The sequence below is a fragment of the Palaemon carinicauda genome, chromosome 20 (genome assembly GCF_036898095.1).
Source record: "Palaemon carinicauda isolate YSFRI2023 chromosome 20, ASM3689809v2, whole genome shotgun sequence".
NCBI lineage: Eukaryota > Metazoa > Arthropoda > Malacostraca > Decapoda > Palaemonidae > Palaemon > Palaemon carinicauda.
Genome location: NC_090744.1, coordinates 48616974 through 48636973, shown reverse-complemented (window position 1 = coordinate 48636973; position 20000 = coordinate 48616974). Strand labels below are relative to the sequence as shown.

At 35.0% G+C, this 20000-nt stretch overlaps 1 protein-coding gene across 1 annotated transcript in view; it reads left to right on the top strand.

Moving 5' to 3' along the window:
* Positions 1–20000, top strand: part of LOC137659772 (protein FAM200C-like) — a 34517-nt gene that overhangs the window by 3634 nt on the left and 10883 nt on the right. Inside the window, exons 2-3 of the mRNA XM_068394574.1 lie at positions 2692–2755; positions 9309–9819. Of these exons, the coding sequence (XP_068250675.1) occupies positions 2692–2755; positions 9309–9819 (575 nt within the window). The remainder of the gene's footprint in view (positions 1–2691; positions 2756–9308; positions 9820–20000) is intronic.

The window sequence follows — 20000 nt, the reverse complement described above, 5'->3', positions numbered from 1 at the left end:
TATATATATATATATATATATATATAGTATATATATATAATATATATATATATATATATATATATATATATATATATATATATATATATATATATATATATATATATATATATATTTGGGCTCAGGCCATGTCGTCCTGATGGAAGTTCCTAATAGGTAGCTTTCTAGGGTATATTTGACTACAGTGATATTCCCAGCGAATTTTACCTTAAGATATCCAGAATTCTAACTCCTGGAGCAAATATCCCCAAATAATCTTACAAGGATATCGCATAATATCAGAGGACGTATTCTTGAAACGTCACATAGCTATCTTCACCCAGAACAGTATTAACGTTTCGAGGGGTTACAGTGACAAGAATCTGAAACGAGAATGAAAAGAGAGCCGCTTATAAGGCATCTCTCCTATTCCGTTTCCAGCGTGTATCTAATGAAGGCGGTAGCGCCCTCTTTATTCCTTTTCGTGTAGCTCTACTACTCGGTGTTTTCCCTTGTGGTCTCTCGTTATTTTGGATTTTATTCAACATTTTGATGACTTCTCCGGCCTCTTTTGCCTCTGGAAAGTTGAGTATTATCTTTACTATGTATAAATGTAAGCTCTTGTGATTTTGAATTAAATCTAAAGTGATATTAACTTAAACAAGAGCTGTTGCCTACCGGAGGCATCCTGGATGCTATCGCTCGCTATTTATGGGTCATTTAGTTAGCTAGAGCGATGTTCCCGGTTTGTTATGCTTTAATAATCTAGCTATTTAGCTCCTCTAGCAATGCTTATATTATACCGTCAGTTTTTGTTCGGTGATTTCGACAAGGGTCGAGGTACCGATCTTGCCCTTCGAGAGGCTTAGTAGCCTAGGCGTCTGGCCCTAGTACTTTCATGCATGATATAAGTTTTTTCCGAGTGTTATATTATTGAAGCTATAGGCAAATATTTTATACATGTAAGATATTGTTGAATGTTTTTTCAAAGATTGTATACGAGAGAGTTTTGGTTAGGTAATCGATTCTCACCTTACCTAGTCTAGTAATCTAGGTACAGTCGTATACTTTCACACATCCCCGATTGTTCTTTTCTCCTCCGGAGGCTCAGTTCAATCCCTCTCTCCCTCTGTAAGCCTTCGGCTTAATCCTAGTGGTTCTATCTGTATAATAATTCAGGTATAACTTTTCTAGGCGGTCTGTCCTGACCTGATAACCAGAGTGACTGGTTTTTTAGGTTAGGGCAGAACATCAGAGTTTCTAGTCTGTGGTCTGCTTCATCCTAGCATAGAAAATGAGTTTCCTTTGCTAGGTTAGGGGCGGACACAGGAAGCATTGCTTTCCTAGTCCATGTTGGAAGGATTCTGTAAGAGATGATTCCTTCCTCTAGTGGCCTAGCAGACTGTCCTGTGTTGTTTTTCTCGGGCTGGAGAATGAGTTTTCTCTGTTGTCCAGCAAATAACTTCACCTAACTTTGTTCTGGTTGGGAGGAGGATAGGAAGTATTGCCAATCTTCCTCCATAATAGACAACTCTAGGTTAGGATGGGCTTTCCTAACTGCTGAGTGTGTCTCTTGCTAGAACGAAGTCTATAAGACCCTTATCCCTTCCCCACCTCTCTTTCTTTTATTTTCTTTTGGCCGCAGTCCTACTTCCGTACCTAGTGTAGGCTAGGATGGAGGACCGGCTCAGCTCTCTGCCGGCTGGCATTACGTGTCGGCCGGCAGAGACCCTTTGTTCTTTGCAGAGTGAACTCCCTTCCATGTCTGCCGGTAGAGCCCGCCAGGCTATGGATTCTTTGGAAGCCTGAATGCTACATTCTCCCCTTCCATAAGTTCACTCTTTCTGGATGGAAGGTGGTATGTCAATGCCGCCTTATAACCTTACATCCATACTGTTTCTCTGACTTTTGTGTTGCACCCCTAACCCGGCTGCCGGCTTAACAGCCGACAGCCGGGCAGGTGGAGGTTCTCTGGTTCTTGGCTACTGTCGGCGGGCATGGGTATTATTACCTTTGCCTGCTGGCCACTACGATTTGCGGCCGGCAGCCGGGTATTAGTGTTTTCAGCCGTCGGCTGGCAATGATTTCCGGCCGGCACACAGTCGCAAATCAGTGGGCTGCCGCCTATTAGTTAAAGATAGTATATCTTTGAACTATACTGGGGTAGATGCCGGCCAGTACGTGCAGGCGCGTGCTAGCCGGCACAACAGCATGCGATGTACAGTGGTTGCTATATTTGTAGTGTAGTACACACTGCATTAGCAGAAAATACTGTACAGAGCTTGTGATAACACCAAAGTTCATCATCATACTTAATGTTATCTTGTACAGCCTTTTGTTGAGACCGTACAATATATAGAAAGTAAGTCCTTTCTGTATTCTTTCTATCCCGTATAATAAAACTTTATCTCAAGGTGTGAACTACACCTTAAATTTCCGTTTAGGAAATTACATAAGGTATTCTAGAATAGAATTAACCTTAGTTTTAATATCTCGGGAGGTTTCAGCAATTGACTGGACAGGAAATAGAAGTATGTGTCTTTCCTTCTTTCTTTTATAGCTTCTCTATATAAGCTAAATGTCTCAATATAAGTGAAAGCCTTCACTTGATACTCATGGATTTTTCTTCTCTTTACAGGAGGACCAACCGAAGTGCAGGAGTGTGTTCTGTAATGTATGCAGTAAAAACTTCTGTGGACATCAATATTGCAGGAGGCACGCATCATACGCAGCCTCCAGAGGTGATCTCCGCTATTGGGACCCTCAAGTTTGTAAGGTTTGTTCTAACCTGATTACCGAGGCTTTTGACGACCCTAAGTCGACGGAGTCAAGGGATGCTGCCAGGGAACCGTTACGATCCTGGGTGAGGGTTTTTCAGAAAAACACCTCAGGTCTCTACCTTCCAAATGAGAAGATGAGGGCCTACCTTTTCCCTAAAGCATCGGCTGATGCAATCATCCCCCAGCCTCAGGTGGAGATACCAACTGCCCAGAATACGGTAGATTCTGAAGTCTCGGCCGCTCTTCAAGACATCCAATTGGACGATAGGATGTCGGAGGTGTCGGATTCTACTGAGAAGGATCTTCTAATAGAAGGTCAGGAGGAGGAGCTGTTCCAGGCTCCTCAAGTAGAAGAGGAAGAAATCGACGAAGTGTCGGTTACATCGGTTCCGGACCCAGAACCTGTTCCTTCTACATCGTCTGCTATCCCAGATGAACTGGGAAGGACTCTTTCTTCTATTGTTGAGATGATCCAACAAATTCAAAGGAAGAATGATGAGAAGGAAGCTGTAATGAAACTGGAAATACGTAGACTTGCAGCATCACGTGGGCCCCAGAAGCGGCTCAGCGTGAAGGATCTTCGTTTGTGCTCGGATACCAATCCTTGGAGGTATGCCGAACACATGCCAATGACAACTGGGAAGATCGTGATCTCAGAAAAGTTGGGAGCTATTCCCCTAGAAGTGGAATTTTGGCCCAACAAAGATTCTTATCCGGACTGCTATGTCCGTCTTAGGAAGGAGCAAGCCTCAAAGGAGGAGACGGAGCCGAAGGAGGTCATAGTTTTTTACCATAGTAAAGCTCAGACGTTACTAGCGAGCTCGATGAAAGAGAGGGGCTTCACTAACTCAAAGGTGCCTGCATTGAGTAACAAGCTTCCCTCCTTTGTGGCCTCTCCTACCAGAGCCTTTCCCTTCTTGGAAAAGGGATATAAGGCAGCCTTAAAGGCAGTGGAGTCAGGGAAACAATGCCCCTCCTTGGAGGAGTGCAAGCCGTTATCTCTGACCTTGCCCTTGGGCCAAGAGGACTGGAAGGACGTACACCTTATCTTCTCAGTCGGGAAGCTGGAAACTGATATTGCTGAACGCCAGTTCGGTGGGGCACTTCCAAAACTGTCGGAGGTTCTCTTGCGTAGAGAGCAAGAGACAAAGGAAAGACTTGCGGCATCGATGTCATTGCAAACGACACTAGAAACGATGGTAAGTGACCCCAAGAACCAGGACATGTTCATAGTTGTGGCCAAAACCTATCTGGCCACAGTTACGAAGGATCTCTATAGCTTTATTAAAGCTAGGAGAGCCTGTAGAGAGTTCGTGTTCGCCTCGGCTGTGGTGAGGCACAAACCGAGGAAACTGATCTCCTCTCGTATTTGGGGTAAAGACCTCTTTTCCAATGAAGTGGTTAAAGAGCTAGTAGACAAGGCCGCCACAGGGAATAGAAACCTTTTCATAAAGTGCCGCTTAGATTTTAAGAGAAAGTCTTCTCCAGATGAGGGTCTCCAACCCAAGAAGAAGACAAAAAGGCCTAGGCCATCCTCTCGGCCGGCTAAACCCTACCGACAGCAACAACAACAACTACCTGTGACTGCGGTGCCTCAGATAATGGCACAACCTCCAACCACGTACCTGCTGGTACCTCAACAAGTGGCGACACAGTCGCCAGTTTTTAACCCAGCTTTCGAAAGGCAGATTTCTTCCTTTCGTGCGAAAGCTAGAGGAACAGCCAGAGGTTCTCTTAGACGCCCTTCAAGAGGAAGGGGATCCAGGGGAGGATGCGGTCAAAGAGGCAAGGCCTCAGGTCCACAACAGCAGAGGTGAGATACTTCCAGTAGGTGGGAGACTACAGCTATTTAGAGATCGCTGGACCTTCCATCCCTGGGCCCGTCAGCCTAATAAAGAATGGACTAGGTTGGAGCTGGAGCAGTACTCCACCTCAATTTCCTCAATTCTTCCAACACTCAACCCCCGTTCTGGAAGAATATGTCCGAGAGCTCTTAGACAAAAGAGTAATCAGGAAAGTTAAGTCCATCAAATTCCAAGGAAGGCTGTTTTGTGTTCCAAAGAAGGACTCAGAAAAACTCATAGTCATTTTAGACTTGTCGCCAATCAATAAGTTCATAGTGATCTACAAGTTCAGAATCCTCACTCAACACATAAGGACCCTACTGCCCGAAAGGGCATATGCTGTTTCTATAGACTTGTCTGACGCTTATTGGCACATTCTCATTAATCGTCACTTCTCCTCCTACCTAGGGTTCAAGTTACGTTGATAACTTTACGCTAAACATAGCCCCAAGGATTTTCACGAAGCTCGCGAACGCAGCCGTCCATCAATTACGCCTAAAGGGGGTCCAAGTAGTAGCCTACTTGGACGACTGGCTGGTGTGGGCAGCATTCAGGAGAGAATGCATGCAAGCTTCTAAGATAGTGATCTAGTTCCTGGAACATCTGGGATTCAAGATCAACATCAAAAGGTCTCGACCTTCTCCAGCTCAAAAATTTCAGTGGTTGGGAATCCACTGGAATTTGGAGTCACATCGATTTTCCATTCCTGGGAAAGAAATAGCAGGATCTGTCAAGAGACTATTGAAATCCAAACGGATATCAAGACGCGAACAGGAGAGAGTGCTGGGCTCTCTACAGTTTGCTTCGATAACAGACCCAGTGCTAAGAGCACAGCTAAAGGATGCAACAGAAGTCTCGAGAAAATACGCATCAAACGCACGAAGAGATCTAATAAGACCTCTACCGACTCGACTGCGAACGCTTCTCAAGCCGTGGTCCAATGCCAAGCAGTTGAAGAGTTCAATACTTCTTCAGCCTCCTCCCCCGTCAGTAACTATTCACATAGACGCCTCAAAGGGAGGCTGGGGAGGTCACTCTCATCAGAAGAGAGACCAAGGAGCTTGGTCCAATCTTTTCAAGTCCTTTCACATTAACTTTCTAGAAGCCATGGCAGTTTTTCTGACACTAAAGAAAGTATCACCTCGCCACTCGACCTACATAAGACTGGTTCTAGACAGCGAGGTGGTAGTGAGATGCCTGAATCGACAAGGGTCGAGGTCACCTCAAATCAACCCAGTGATGTTGGCCACATTCCGTTTGGCGGAATGGAAGAAATGGCACCTTTCAGCAGTTCACATTCAAGGGTTCCGCAATGTGACAGTGGACGCTCTATCCAGGTTTACACCTATAGAGTCAGAATGGTCCCTTGACGCAGGATCGTTCTCCTTCATCTCGAGCCAAGTCCCGGAGCTGCAGATAGACCTCTTCGCGACGAAAAACAACAAGAAAATAGATTGTTACGTGTCCCCATAGAGGATCCGCTAGCGGAGGCAGTGGACACTATGTCCCTAGACTGGAACAGATGGTCCAGTATTTATCTGTTCCTCCGCACAACCTCCTTTTAAAGGTTCTCGATAAGCTGAGATCCTTCAAAGGGAAAGCAGCAATAGTGGCCCACAAGTGGCCAAATAGCGTGTGGTTCCCTTTGGCATTGGAACTACAACTAAAATTTGTACGGCTACCGGATCTATCCGTCTCAGCGAGTACAGAAGTCGACTGTCTCTGTTCCATCACAGAAAACACGGAACCTACATCTCATGATTTTCTCTCCTTAGCGACGAGAAAAAGATTCCGTGTTGAAAATCAGTTTAGACTTTTGGAGGAAACCAGAAGACATTATGAGGCTTCAGGGAAGAAATAGGTATCCTTTGTTAAGACGAAGAAACCAAAAGAAATTTCGACAGATTCCTATTTATCATTCTTCATTCACCTTCGTGAGCAAGGTTTAGCAGCCAACACAATTCTATTGTTCAAGCCTGCCTTGACAAGTCAGATACCATATGCCTTACAGGTCGACCTTTCTAATGACGTTCTTAATGAATTACAAAAGCCCATGCTGGGCTTAGCCCTTCAGCGCCTCCAAAGACCCTTTGCATGGTCATTAGATATGATCCTTCATTGTGTATAAATAATGAACAATGAGGAATGCGCTTAGAAGGTTTTGAATTTAAGTCATATTTCTGTTTGTTCTCGCTTTGGGGGCCAGATTTAGTGAAATAGTGGCTCTCTCTAGAGAGGAAGGCCACGTCCAGTTCTTGGAGGGAGAACTGAATCTATTTCCAGACCCAACGTTTCTTACCAGGAACAAGCTACCCACCAACAGGTGGGGTCCCTAGAGAATCTGCCCTCTGAAGGAAGATGCATCTCTATGTCCAGTGGAGTGCCTAAAGGTCTATCTTCATAGAACTTCAGACTTTATGGGAGAACAGCTGTTCAGAAGAGAAACCCTGGGTTCAAAGTTATCTATAACTAAGGGCGAAAATCACCCGTGTTATTTGCAGAACGGATCCAGACAGTACACCAGTTAGTCATGATCCGAGGGAAGTTGCCTCCTCCATAAAATTTCTTTAATTATATGGACTTTGAACATCCTTGTTTGTAAACCGGCTGGTAGTCATCCAAGGTGTTCTTTATGCACTATGCGAAGCAAGTGGAGCAACTTATGAGATCTGTGGTAGCAGCAGGTAGAATTCTTTAACCTTCTGTTTTAAATCTGCGAGGAACAGTGTAATTAATTAAGGACGATTAATTAAGAGGGTGCGTGTGTAGTCACTGTATGTTACTACACGCTGAGCGATAGGCCACGAAAGTGTCCTTACGAACTGTTCCATTGACGTCGATTAACTATAGCATAATACGGACACTTGTGCCAAGCGTTTTTACGCTAGTGTAAATAAACAGTATACAGACTATATCATAATTATTAATAATTCAATTGAAGTGGCAAATCTGTTTCCTAGTAGACGAAACAGTATTTTCTGTTGACTGTTTTTCTTTATGCTTTAACACATATCATCCACATTTTATAAATTTTATAAATGTTGATCTGATATGTCCGTTTATCAAATTTTAATCAACGAGTTCATAGTGAACCCTGCGTCTTATTCGCCCACACTCATTTTATTAGAAATGTACTGATCATTAAGATTAAAATATGGATATTTTTATCATGGAATATCTTTCAAGACTGTTCCCTGATTCAAGCAAAATTCCACTCACTCTAACCCTTCCTTGGAAGGGTTGACGTGGTACCCTAACGGGATAGTGGCAAAGAGCCAAAAATTGTTCCTATGCGGATACAACCATTATCCAATAGTTAATAAGAGTAGTCACATTGGGGAAGGTGTCACAAATTCATACTGACATTGGTGACTCTTATACAAACTTGGCTTTATATTGTATAGGGCGAGACCACTATACAAGCTTGTCATTTTGTCATCCATAGTTATTATTTACTCCTCGAGACTTTTTCCAGAGTCTGGTACGACTCTTCCCTCTAGGCGTCAGATGGCACTAACATAGTTCATGCTTAGATGGAATGATGTATGACGGTAACATCATAGGTCTCTAGGTCTAGACGGACCAGGAAAATACTTTCTTGAGAGTACGGCACCGATTGAGAATCCACAGATACAGTAATGGTCTGGTAAACTTCCATGAGGACGACATGGCCTGAGCCCAAAAAACGGATTTTGAGCGAAGCGAAAAATCTATTTTTGGGTGAGGTAGCCATGTCGTGCTGATGGACCCACCCTTCCTTTTATTGTAAAAGGGCTTATTGACCCCTCCCTATAGTCGAGTATCTGTAGTACCTCGTATATCGCTACAAGCAATAAAGAGGGCGCTACCGCCTCCATCAGATACACACTGGAAACAGAATAGGAGAGATGCCTTATGAGCGGCTCTCTTTTCATTCTTGTTTCAGATTCTTGTCACTGTAACCCCTGGAAGCATTAATACTGTTCGGGGTGAAGATAGCTATGTGAGGTGTCAAGAATACGTCCTCTGATATTATGCGATATCCCTGTGAGATTATTTAGGGATATTCGCTCCAGGAGTTAGAATTCTGGATACCTTAAGGTAAAATTCTTTGGGAATATCACTGTAGTCAAATATACCCTAGAAAGCTACCTATTAGGAACTTCCATCAGGACGACATGGCTACCTCACCCAAAAATAGATTTTTCGTTTCGCTCAAAATCCGTTATATATATACTTCACAATGTGACACATACAATAAATAAATAGATGACATCGATATTAATAAAGAGAAAGGAGGACTCTGAGAAATGTGAGAAGCTCTAGAGGTGCAGGTTTTGGTAGTGATCATCAGCTCATTATTTCCACACTAAAATAAAAACTAAAAGCACCCAACAGAAATGTAGATAGAACCCCTAGGTTTGATACAACTAAGCTTCTAGAAGATGAGCATAGAGAAACATGTGCAATTGTATGTAGGAATCGATTTGAAGTTTTGAAGACTTTGAAAAAAGAGCAGACAATTAACGAAGAATGGTGTGATATTAAGAACATATATCAGTCAGTTGGGACATGTTTTGGGAAACGTATATACAAGGAAAAAAAACATGAATATCAAAAGATACTAGGGATAATATAAAAAAAGAAGACAAACACAGAAATTAATTGTTGAAAGTTTTCGGGGAAGTAATGAAAATTTCAAGTTAGATCATACTACGTATTCCAGTAATGATAGTGAAATAAAAAGAAAAGGCAAGAATGACTGCAGAGAATATTTAGACAGTAGAGCAGATATGACTGAAAAAGCTATGAATTCAGGGAGTAGATATGGTATAAGAATTGCTCATAAAATCATTAATGAAATCTCCATGGGGACAAAGAAGAAGAGGCATAAGAGAGATAGATATGTTATAACAAACGAGGACGAAGAAATGCAAAGTTGGATGGAACAGTTTAGTGAAGTAATGAAGAGGAGATATGATGGGAATAATCTAATTGATATACGTGAAGCCCAGGGAGACCTTGATGTACCCCTGAATGAGTTTCTTGTGTTTGAAATCGAAGCTATTCTTATAAAACTCAAGAGATGGAAAGCCCCTAGATACAATGGAATAATTACTGAGGTGATATTGGCCGAAAATGATGTGACTCCCAAAACACTTATAAGACTAGTTTGTAGAATTTGGCGTGAGGAGGCAAAACCTGATGAATGGGAGATAGGAGTGTTAGTGAAAATGGCAAGAAAAAGGAGATTTGACTAAATGCAATAAGTACAGAGGCTTCACACCTCCGTCAGTTGTCATTAAAATATATGGTATGGTTATTTTAAAGAGGATAGAGAGTAAGATTGATGAAAAGCTCAGAGATGAACAAATGGGATTTAGAAAAGGTAGTTGTACTGACCAAATTTTCCTCCTAAGACATGATGTACAATAATTTGTAGAATGTAGGAATCCACTGTTGATGGCATTCGTGGACTATTTGAAAGCCTTTGATAGTATGCACTGGCCAATTTTGTAGAGAGTCCTGCGTTAATATGGAGTTACTCGTACATGTGTATATTTGATTACGTCTGTTCATGAGTATAGCAAGTACGAAGTTAATGTTAGTGGAGTCCTATCAAATAAATTTACAGTGAACAGTGTAGTACTCCAATGGGACGTGTTGTCACCTATGTTGCTTATTCCGCAAATTGAATTTGTAATGCATAGATCAGTTGTGGATGATTAAGATAAATTAGACTGGATTGGTAATAATAAATTAGCTGACCTAGGGTATGCTAATGATGCTGCCTTTATTAGCAGAACACCAAAGGATTTGCAATGCTTACTTACCAAAATACATGAAATATCACAGGATGTTAGGGTCAAGATAAATAGAAGGAAAAAAAGAGAGGATGAGACCGGAACATGAAATAAAAGATGAAATATCATTAGAAGGAGGAAGCGATAATGAGGTACAATCCATTGAATATTTAGGATTTATGATCTCTAATACGGTGTCTTTAGAACTAGAGTTTAATAAAAGATTGAGAAGAGCAAATCAGACACTGACTAGGTTGAATAAAATTTGGAAATCAAATCGCCTGAAATTACTCATATGAACCAGGTTATATATCAGTTACACGAGATCAGCGTTACTGTATGGACAAGAGTCATGGTATGATAATGAAACAATATTCAATAGATTTTGTAGATTTTCGAACAAAGCTCTGAGACGAATATTTGGGAGTTACATGGCGAGATGGGATTAGGAATGAAATTATAGGAGAAGTTACTCAAGTGGGATGTGTGGATGAGAACACGGACATGGTTTGGTCGTGCTCTTCTCATTCCCCAAGTGAGATTACTTCCACAAACTTTCAACTGGACACCACAGGGCACTAGAGGAGTTAGAAGACTAGGACCTACATGGCTGAGGACTCTGACTTGTAAAGTACGAGATGACAAATGGAGAAGTATTGAGTTAAAACTCAAGATAGAGACGACTGGCGAAAACTAACTATGGCCTTTGCGTCAGTAGGCGTAGGAGGAGATGATGATAAATGATGATGATTATTATGATTGAATATACTGTGTGTATATATATATATATATATATATATATATATATATATATATATATATATATATATATATATATATATATATATATATATACATATATACATATATACATATATACATATATATATATATATATATATATATATATATATATATATATATATATATATATATATATATATATATATATAGACATTACTTATCAGTCACAAAACTACACGTGACATATATTAAAGGGTAAAATCCACAGGAAGCAGGAAAGGAAAAGACCAGGTACCAAGCGCTTTCGTGTATTACGTACACTTCTTCAGGGTACAAAGTGAAATAGAAAATAAAATCATACAATAAAGAAACCTACCAAAACTGAAATAAAAGCCACAAACAAGCAAAGCATCATCAATATGCTAAAATAACTAACAGTCGTTAAAAATGAATAAACAATTGTAGTTTATAATAAAATACTAATAATATAACAATCGTTAAACTAAATGTTCACATTTGTACTTCCTTACAATTTCATTAACAAGATGAGTGTCTAGTTTAAAAAGACCAGAACTGAGATTTAAAATTTGATTATTAAAATATTTAATAAAAGCAGATTCAATAATATTTCTTTTAACAAGATTTTTACAAAATAAAACCTCTGAGGAGTTTTCCCAGTCAATACAGTGGTTAAAATCGTTCATGTGGACAAACAAGGCACTAGACATTTGTCCTGTCCTAACTGCATATCGATGTTGTTTAATTCGGTTGTTAAGCAATTTCCCGGTTTGACCCACATATTTCTTGTCACAACCAGTACATGGAATTATGTAAATAGAGCCACTTAGTACCCTGAAGAAGTGTACGTAATACACGAAAGCGCTTGGTACCTGGTCTTTTCCTTTCCTGTTTCCTGTGGATTTTACCCATAAATACATCTCTCTCTCTCTCTCTCTCTCTCTCTCTCTCTCTCTCTCTCTCTCTCTCTCTCTCTCTCTCTCTCTCTTGTATATATATATATATATATATATATATATATATATATATATATATATATATGTATGTGTGTATATATATATACATACATACATACATATACACACACACATATATATATATATATATATATATATATATATATATATATATATATATATATATATATATATATATATATATATATAGATATACTGTATATATATATATATATATATATATATATATATATATATATATATATATATATATATATATATATATATATATATATAAAGTCACCATTTAGCTAAGGTTTCGTAATAATCTATGTCCAGTCCAGTCAGTTTCTTGATGATTCCAGTTAAGATAGATTTATGAAAAGGGAATAATACAGGTTTACTGGAAATCCGACCATGGCTTACATTTAAACTGTTGCTTTAGGTATAAGAGATTAAAAATAATTCCATAATGTTTGAATCCATCTAATTTCATCAAAGCAAGTTGACAGCCAAATCATTATAGGAAAAAAACCCTGGGAACAGTCATTTTATACTGTTTAACTCAGACATATGCTTTAGATAATTGTTAAACATATAAGAAAATACATTCTGAACAAGAAATACTATATATCACGTCAGTGTTAATACCGAACTTATTCTTAATCAACATGTTCATTAATATATCAATATATTTAAATAATAATGATACTAAAATTAATAATAATGATACTAAAATTAATAATAATAATAATAATAATAATAATAATAATAATAATAATAATAATAATAATAATAATAATGGAAGATTTCTCCTCACCGCTGGAGTTCCTTTTTATTGTGATGCTTCAGCAAAGACGAAGAGAGGAATTCAGGATTTGACATTAGTATCCTCATTCTAACTAAGCCTAATGGTGGCTATAAACTGAATATCCAGCCCATAAATCCCATCCACAAATTCCGTTGTAGTCCTACATATCGGAGTACATGAATGCATGGCTCGTATACGATTGGTCTCGGTCAAATCGAACGTCCAATTAACCATGGAACTGCGATCTATGATCCTTGTTCCTTTCTAGCGAAAGGATCTTATCAATGCAAGATAGCTTTATGCACATTTGTGACTTAGATCTGTAATACTTGTTATTTGCATCTCCATTATATTGAAGGTTATCTTATACTCAGCTACAATAATTCTGAACGGAGGGCTGAAGGGGTTTAGTCAAAAATATTCCATAATGAAAAATAAAATCTTTAAGTTACGATTCCTTAAATTTCTGTCTTTTTCTGTCAAGATTAAAAGTTTGGACTCGTATCCAGTAAAAACAAATATATAGAATAAAACCTGAAATCACCTAACCCAACCTTTCCTCTACTATAATCAATACTGTTTTGGGATCCATCTACGTTAAGAATAAACAACCATGCAACTACTGTAATGAAGACCAGGAAATCATATGTCTCATCCTAACTTTAATGACTAAAGTATATAAAAGATTTTTAAAAATACTATAGTATAAGAAAAAAAATAATTCTTGCTTCAAAAGACTCTTCGTTGCAAAAGACATGTTGCTTTCTGGACTAACTCCGTTTCCATGACTATAGGAAGTGTTTCACTAAATAATATTCAAGGTAACTATCACCGATAAATTTAGAGAACTGATCTTCATCCTTTGTTAGTAGTATCAGGTTTCTTGAGATATACTGGTCATACACAGGCACGTACGCACACACACACCCACACACCCACACATACATGTATATATATATATATATATATATATATATATATATATATATATATATATATATATATATATATATATATATATATATATATATACATATATATATATATATATATATATATATATATATATATATATATATATATGTATATATATGTATATATATATATATATATATATATATATATATATATATATATATATATATATATATATGCACACACACATATACATACACACACATATATATATATATATATATATATATATATATATATATATATATATATATATATATATATATATATATATATATATCAAGAATATCTCGATAAATATTTTATATCCAGAGTTTATTGCTCTTTGGCTTCGAAATTTGTCATATAAATAACACTATGTTAGTAGGAAAGGGTCTATTATTCCATACTGCTTATATACATACATATATAGTCATCAGCCGTTACTAGTTCACTGCGAAACAAAATCCTCGGGCAAGTCCATCCAATTGTGTCTTCGTATGGTCTTTCTGTGCCAGACCAAATCCGTAACTTTCTTAGTTTATCACTCCATCGCGTTTCTTCCTTCCCATAATCATTTTATAATTTCTAGGGACCCAATCTTTTATTCTTAATGTCCAACTACTATCTGTCATTCGCATTATATGTCATGCCCATGTCCATTTCTCTTTCTTACATTCAGTTAGAATATCCTCTACTATAGTTTACTGTCGTATTTACAGTATGTTGCTCTTTTTTTTCATGATTTCGTGTTATTCCCATCCTTATATTTTCCATTGCTCTTTGAGTTGCAACTAACTTCTGATACAAAGTCCAAGAGGAGGCTAAACATTATAGGTGACAACATATTCCCTGTTCACAGGAAACTCACTTGATAAGACTCCATTAACATTAACTTTACACTTTCTATGCTCATGAACAGACTTAATCAAATTTACATAATTAAGAAGAATTCCATAACAACGCAGGATTCTCTACAAAATTAGCTGGTGCAATCTATCAAAGGCTTTTTCATAGTCATCAATTACCATCAAAAGTGGATTTCTATATTCTACGCATTGTTGTACAACATGTCCCAAAATGAAAAATTGGTCAGTGTAACTTTTACCTTTTCTAAATCTGGCTTGTTCATCTCTCAGCTTTTCATCAGTCTTTCTCTCCAGTCTCTTAAGGATAAGCATAGTATATATTTTCATAACACTGACAATGACGTAAGTGTTATGCCTCTGTAATTATTGCAATCAGTCAGGTCTCCTGTGTGTGTTTGTGGGTGTGCATATATAACTACATATACACATAATATATATATATATATATATATATATATATATATATATATATATATATATATATATATATATATATATATATATATATATATATATATATATATATATATATATATATATATATATATATATATATATATATATATATATATATATATATATATATATATATATAGTAAATATATATATATATATATATATATATATATATATGCATAATAGATATGAACATATATATATATATATATATATATATATATATACAGTACATATATATATATATATATATATATATATATATATATATATATATATATATGCATAATAGATATGAACATATATATATATATATATATATACATATAGATATATATATATATATATATATATATATATATATATATATATATATATATATATATACATATTTACTGTATATATATATATATATATATATATATATATATATATATATATATATATATATATATATATATATATATATACATATATATATATACATATAAATATGTATATATATACATATATATATATTTATGTATATATATACATATATATATACATATTTACTGTGTATATATATATATATATATATATATATATATATATATATATATATATATATATATATATGTATATATATATATATATATATATATATATATATATACTGTATATATATATTATATACATGTATATTTATACATACATATATATATATATATATATATATATATATATATATATATATATATATATATATTACGACTAGTGAATTACGTAAATTCCAGAGCTCCCAGACTCACCAGCTCCATATTTCCTTTCCTGATACACAAGATAATACCTCCGAGCTCTGATAATAATACACAACTCTCAGATCGTAATATATATGAACACTCAACATCTAAAGGCCTCGTTATGTTACATTTAAAACAAAAACTGGGGTATTACTTTACTTTAATGGGAATTATTCTTTAATCAACCTGTTATTTTGGTTCTTCGTCAGGGGATACGAGCAAGTAGTGAAATGATTAATGGTGATGGTAATAATACATACTTAAAAGAAATATAAATACTCTATAAAAATAGCAATTAAAAAATTATACCAAAAATAAATCACTCAAAATCTAAATCTGAGATAAATATTAGAATTAAGATGAAATTGAGCCTCTAAGAATTATACAAACACTTACTTCACTATAAATTTATTTATGAAAATGTTTAATAATGACAGTTAATGAAAAACGTTGACACTTTAACACTATAGTAAATAAACAGTAATTACACTTATATATTCTTATTTGTTTCTTTTGGGCTCAGACAAGGTTACAGGATGCTTAAGTGAAAATAACTACACTTCAATTTATAACCAAATCTCACAGGGCTAGACACAAAAAATATCCCAAATAAAATATACCCAAATTAACACAATTCACTTTTAAATTAAACACAAAATAATATCACCAATGTTTGAACAACACTATATGAGGTATATATTGGAGAGAAATCACTATTCATGTTTTAAAGGAAATATTAGGTAGTTGGAGAGGAAATTCATAGTGCTGGATAGATGCTGGAGAGAGGACTAGTAGACGTTGGCTGTTTCAGAAGGATAGGCTAGGTCTCTGGTTCCTATGTATTGCTAGTCCCGTTTATGTATCAACTCAATTCACTCTGGGCACTTCTTGTTAATCATCCATGTAGCATAGGGAGCAAGGTCCAGATGTCCTCTCACAATGTCAGATTGCCAACTTGGCCTTATGGAGAAGAGTTCCATTTGTCGACCAACGAGGCAACACTCTCGGTTAACTCTGCCCAACTCCTCTCATATCATTAAAGAAAAATAATTTCTATTCTAGAACATTCATGCAGCTTCCAACCACGTGGGGACATGATGCAATTCCTACCATGTGTCATACAGCACACCTTTTAACAAGTTTACATAAAACTTCTTAACAAAACTATGTGAAATGAAAATTTGATTTTTTAAAATAAAGTAAATTTACATATACGGAACTGAATGAAAATATAACTAATTGATTGATGACAGTCTTATGGAATTTACACACATTCACTTAATCCCTTGAATGAAGTATGTGAATAAGATAATCTACTTATGTTAGACCAGTTTTGCAATCATATATATATATATATATATATATATATATATATATATATATATATATATATATATATATATATATATATATATGTATATATATATATATATGTATAAATATATATATATATATATATATATATATATATATATATATATATATATATATATATATATATATATATATATATATATATATATATATATATATATATATATATATATATATATATATATATATATATATATATATATATATATATATATATATATATATATTCATATGTACATATATATACATATATATGTTTATATATTCATATATATATATATATATATATATATATATATATATATATATATATATATATATACATATACATATATATACATACATACATATATATATGTATATATATATATTCATATATATATATATATATATATATATATATATATATATATATATATATATATATATATATATATATATATATATATATATATATATATATATATATATATATATATATATATATATATATATATATATATATATATACATATATCATCAGCTGTTACTAGTCCAATGCACAACAAAGGCCTCACACATGTCCTTGCCCTCGTGTCTGTCCATGGCATTTGTGTGCCAGTCCACGTCCATAAACTTTCATAGTTCTCTTCACTCCTCTGCTTCCTTTGCAATCAACAGTATAGGGACCCATTCTATTGTTCTTGATATACATATTTTGTCTGTCATTTTCGTTATATGTCCTGTCATTATCTATCTTTTTTTTGGACAAGTTATTAGAATTTCCTCCATATTAGTTGGCTCACGTTGATTTTTACTGTGTCCTAGTGTTATTCCAATCATTATTATCCCCATAGCTCTTTGAGTTGTGATTAGCCTAAGTTCTCAGGCTTTAGTAAGACTCTAAGTTTCTTATACATATGTTAATACTGTTAGGTGCATCTCACTAACTACTTCTGTTTTTAAAGAAAGTGGTATTTTACTATTCATAATCTCATTTTCTTTACCAAATGCTCTCCATTCCATGTTTATCCTTATTTTCATCTGGTGTCCTGAGGAAACACTTATTAGCTCCTAAATACGTATATTACTAATATCCTTAGCATAGTCTATAACTCTTATCTGAAGTCTCTCTGGTTTTAATGAACATTATCTTTATTTTTTTTACCCATATTGATTTCAAGTCCCACATTTCTGCGTTCTCTACTCAAATCTTTTATCTTTTTTTAAATCTTCCCACGATTCTCTAAACAAAATTATGTTCCAAATAAATCTTAAGTTGTTAAGGTATTTCCCATTAATATTATTTTCTAAAATTTTTCAAAAAACCCCTTCTGGACATGCTGTGACTGATTTAGGAGAGGTGAGGTTACCCTGTGTAACTCCTTTGTCTATCGGAAATTCCTCACTATCTTTATTGAAGTTTTGAGATTACTGTACTTCCTGTATAGATATTTTCAAGTGTTGTAACATGAGATTCTTATATTCCTTGATTTTGAAGGGTCTTTATTAACGCTGATGTTTTGACAGAAGAAAAAGCTTTCTTTTTGTTATGCCCTATTGATATTCCCATTGGCTAGTTAATTATATGGATCTGGTGTGTTGCTGAATACCCACTTCTGAATCCTGCCTGCTCTCTTGGTAGATGTGTCCTTTTTGGCCTATGATCTTAGTAAATAATTCGTAAATTATTGGGAGTAAACTTATGGTTGTCAATTTATATATATATATATATATATATATATATATATATATATATATATATATATATATATATATATATATATATATATATATATATATATATATATATATATATATATATATATATATATATATATATATATATATATAAATAAATATATATATATATATCATCATATATTTTCATCATCATCATTTCCTGTTATGTCTATTGACACAAAGGGCCTCACCAGTCGTCTCTATCTTTTAAAAGTAGGAATTTTGTGTCATTATGTTCGTCCCAAGTCTATTTGCAAAGAGGAAGTTATAGAACAATATTAATTCCTAGAATGCTTCGCGAATTAATTCTAAAACTATCACATGATGATCAAGGACATTTAGGGTTAAATAAAACTTTCTGGTGTGTAAGTATGACGTATTTTTGGCCTGAGTTGAAAAGGGACGTGAAGAGATATGTATTAAGCTGTCGCGAATGCCAAACTGCTGATAAACCCAATCAAGTAATTCCCAGTGCTCCCTAATGTAACATTCCATCAGTGGGAGAACTCTTTGAGAATGTCGTAATTGATATAGTTGGACCTTTGCCTAGAAGTAAAGGAGGAAATATATTCATCGTCTCTTACTTCATACTTCATAGACCTAGGCCATGTTCGGTTGTGCCTTCGTACTCTTCTACTGCGTTGTGGAGCCCAGTTAAAAGTTTGGTCAACTAATCTCACTTGGGGAGTGCGAATAGCATGTCAACAACATTTGCATCTACTTCTTGCCATGATCTCATCCAGATAATGCAGTCTAGTAATCTCTCGTATCGTTTCATTTCAAATCCTCCCCTGCCATTTAACTCATAATATTCCTCCGAGGGTTTTGTTCTCAAATTTTTAAAATCTATTTGATATTGATTCATTGTTATAACAGGATTCATGTCCATAAAGTAACGCTGATCATAATAAACAGATTTATTGTCTGA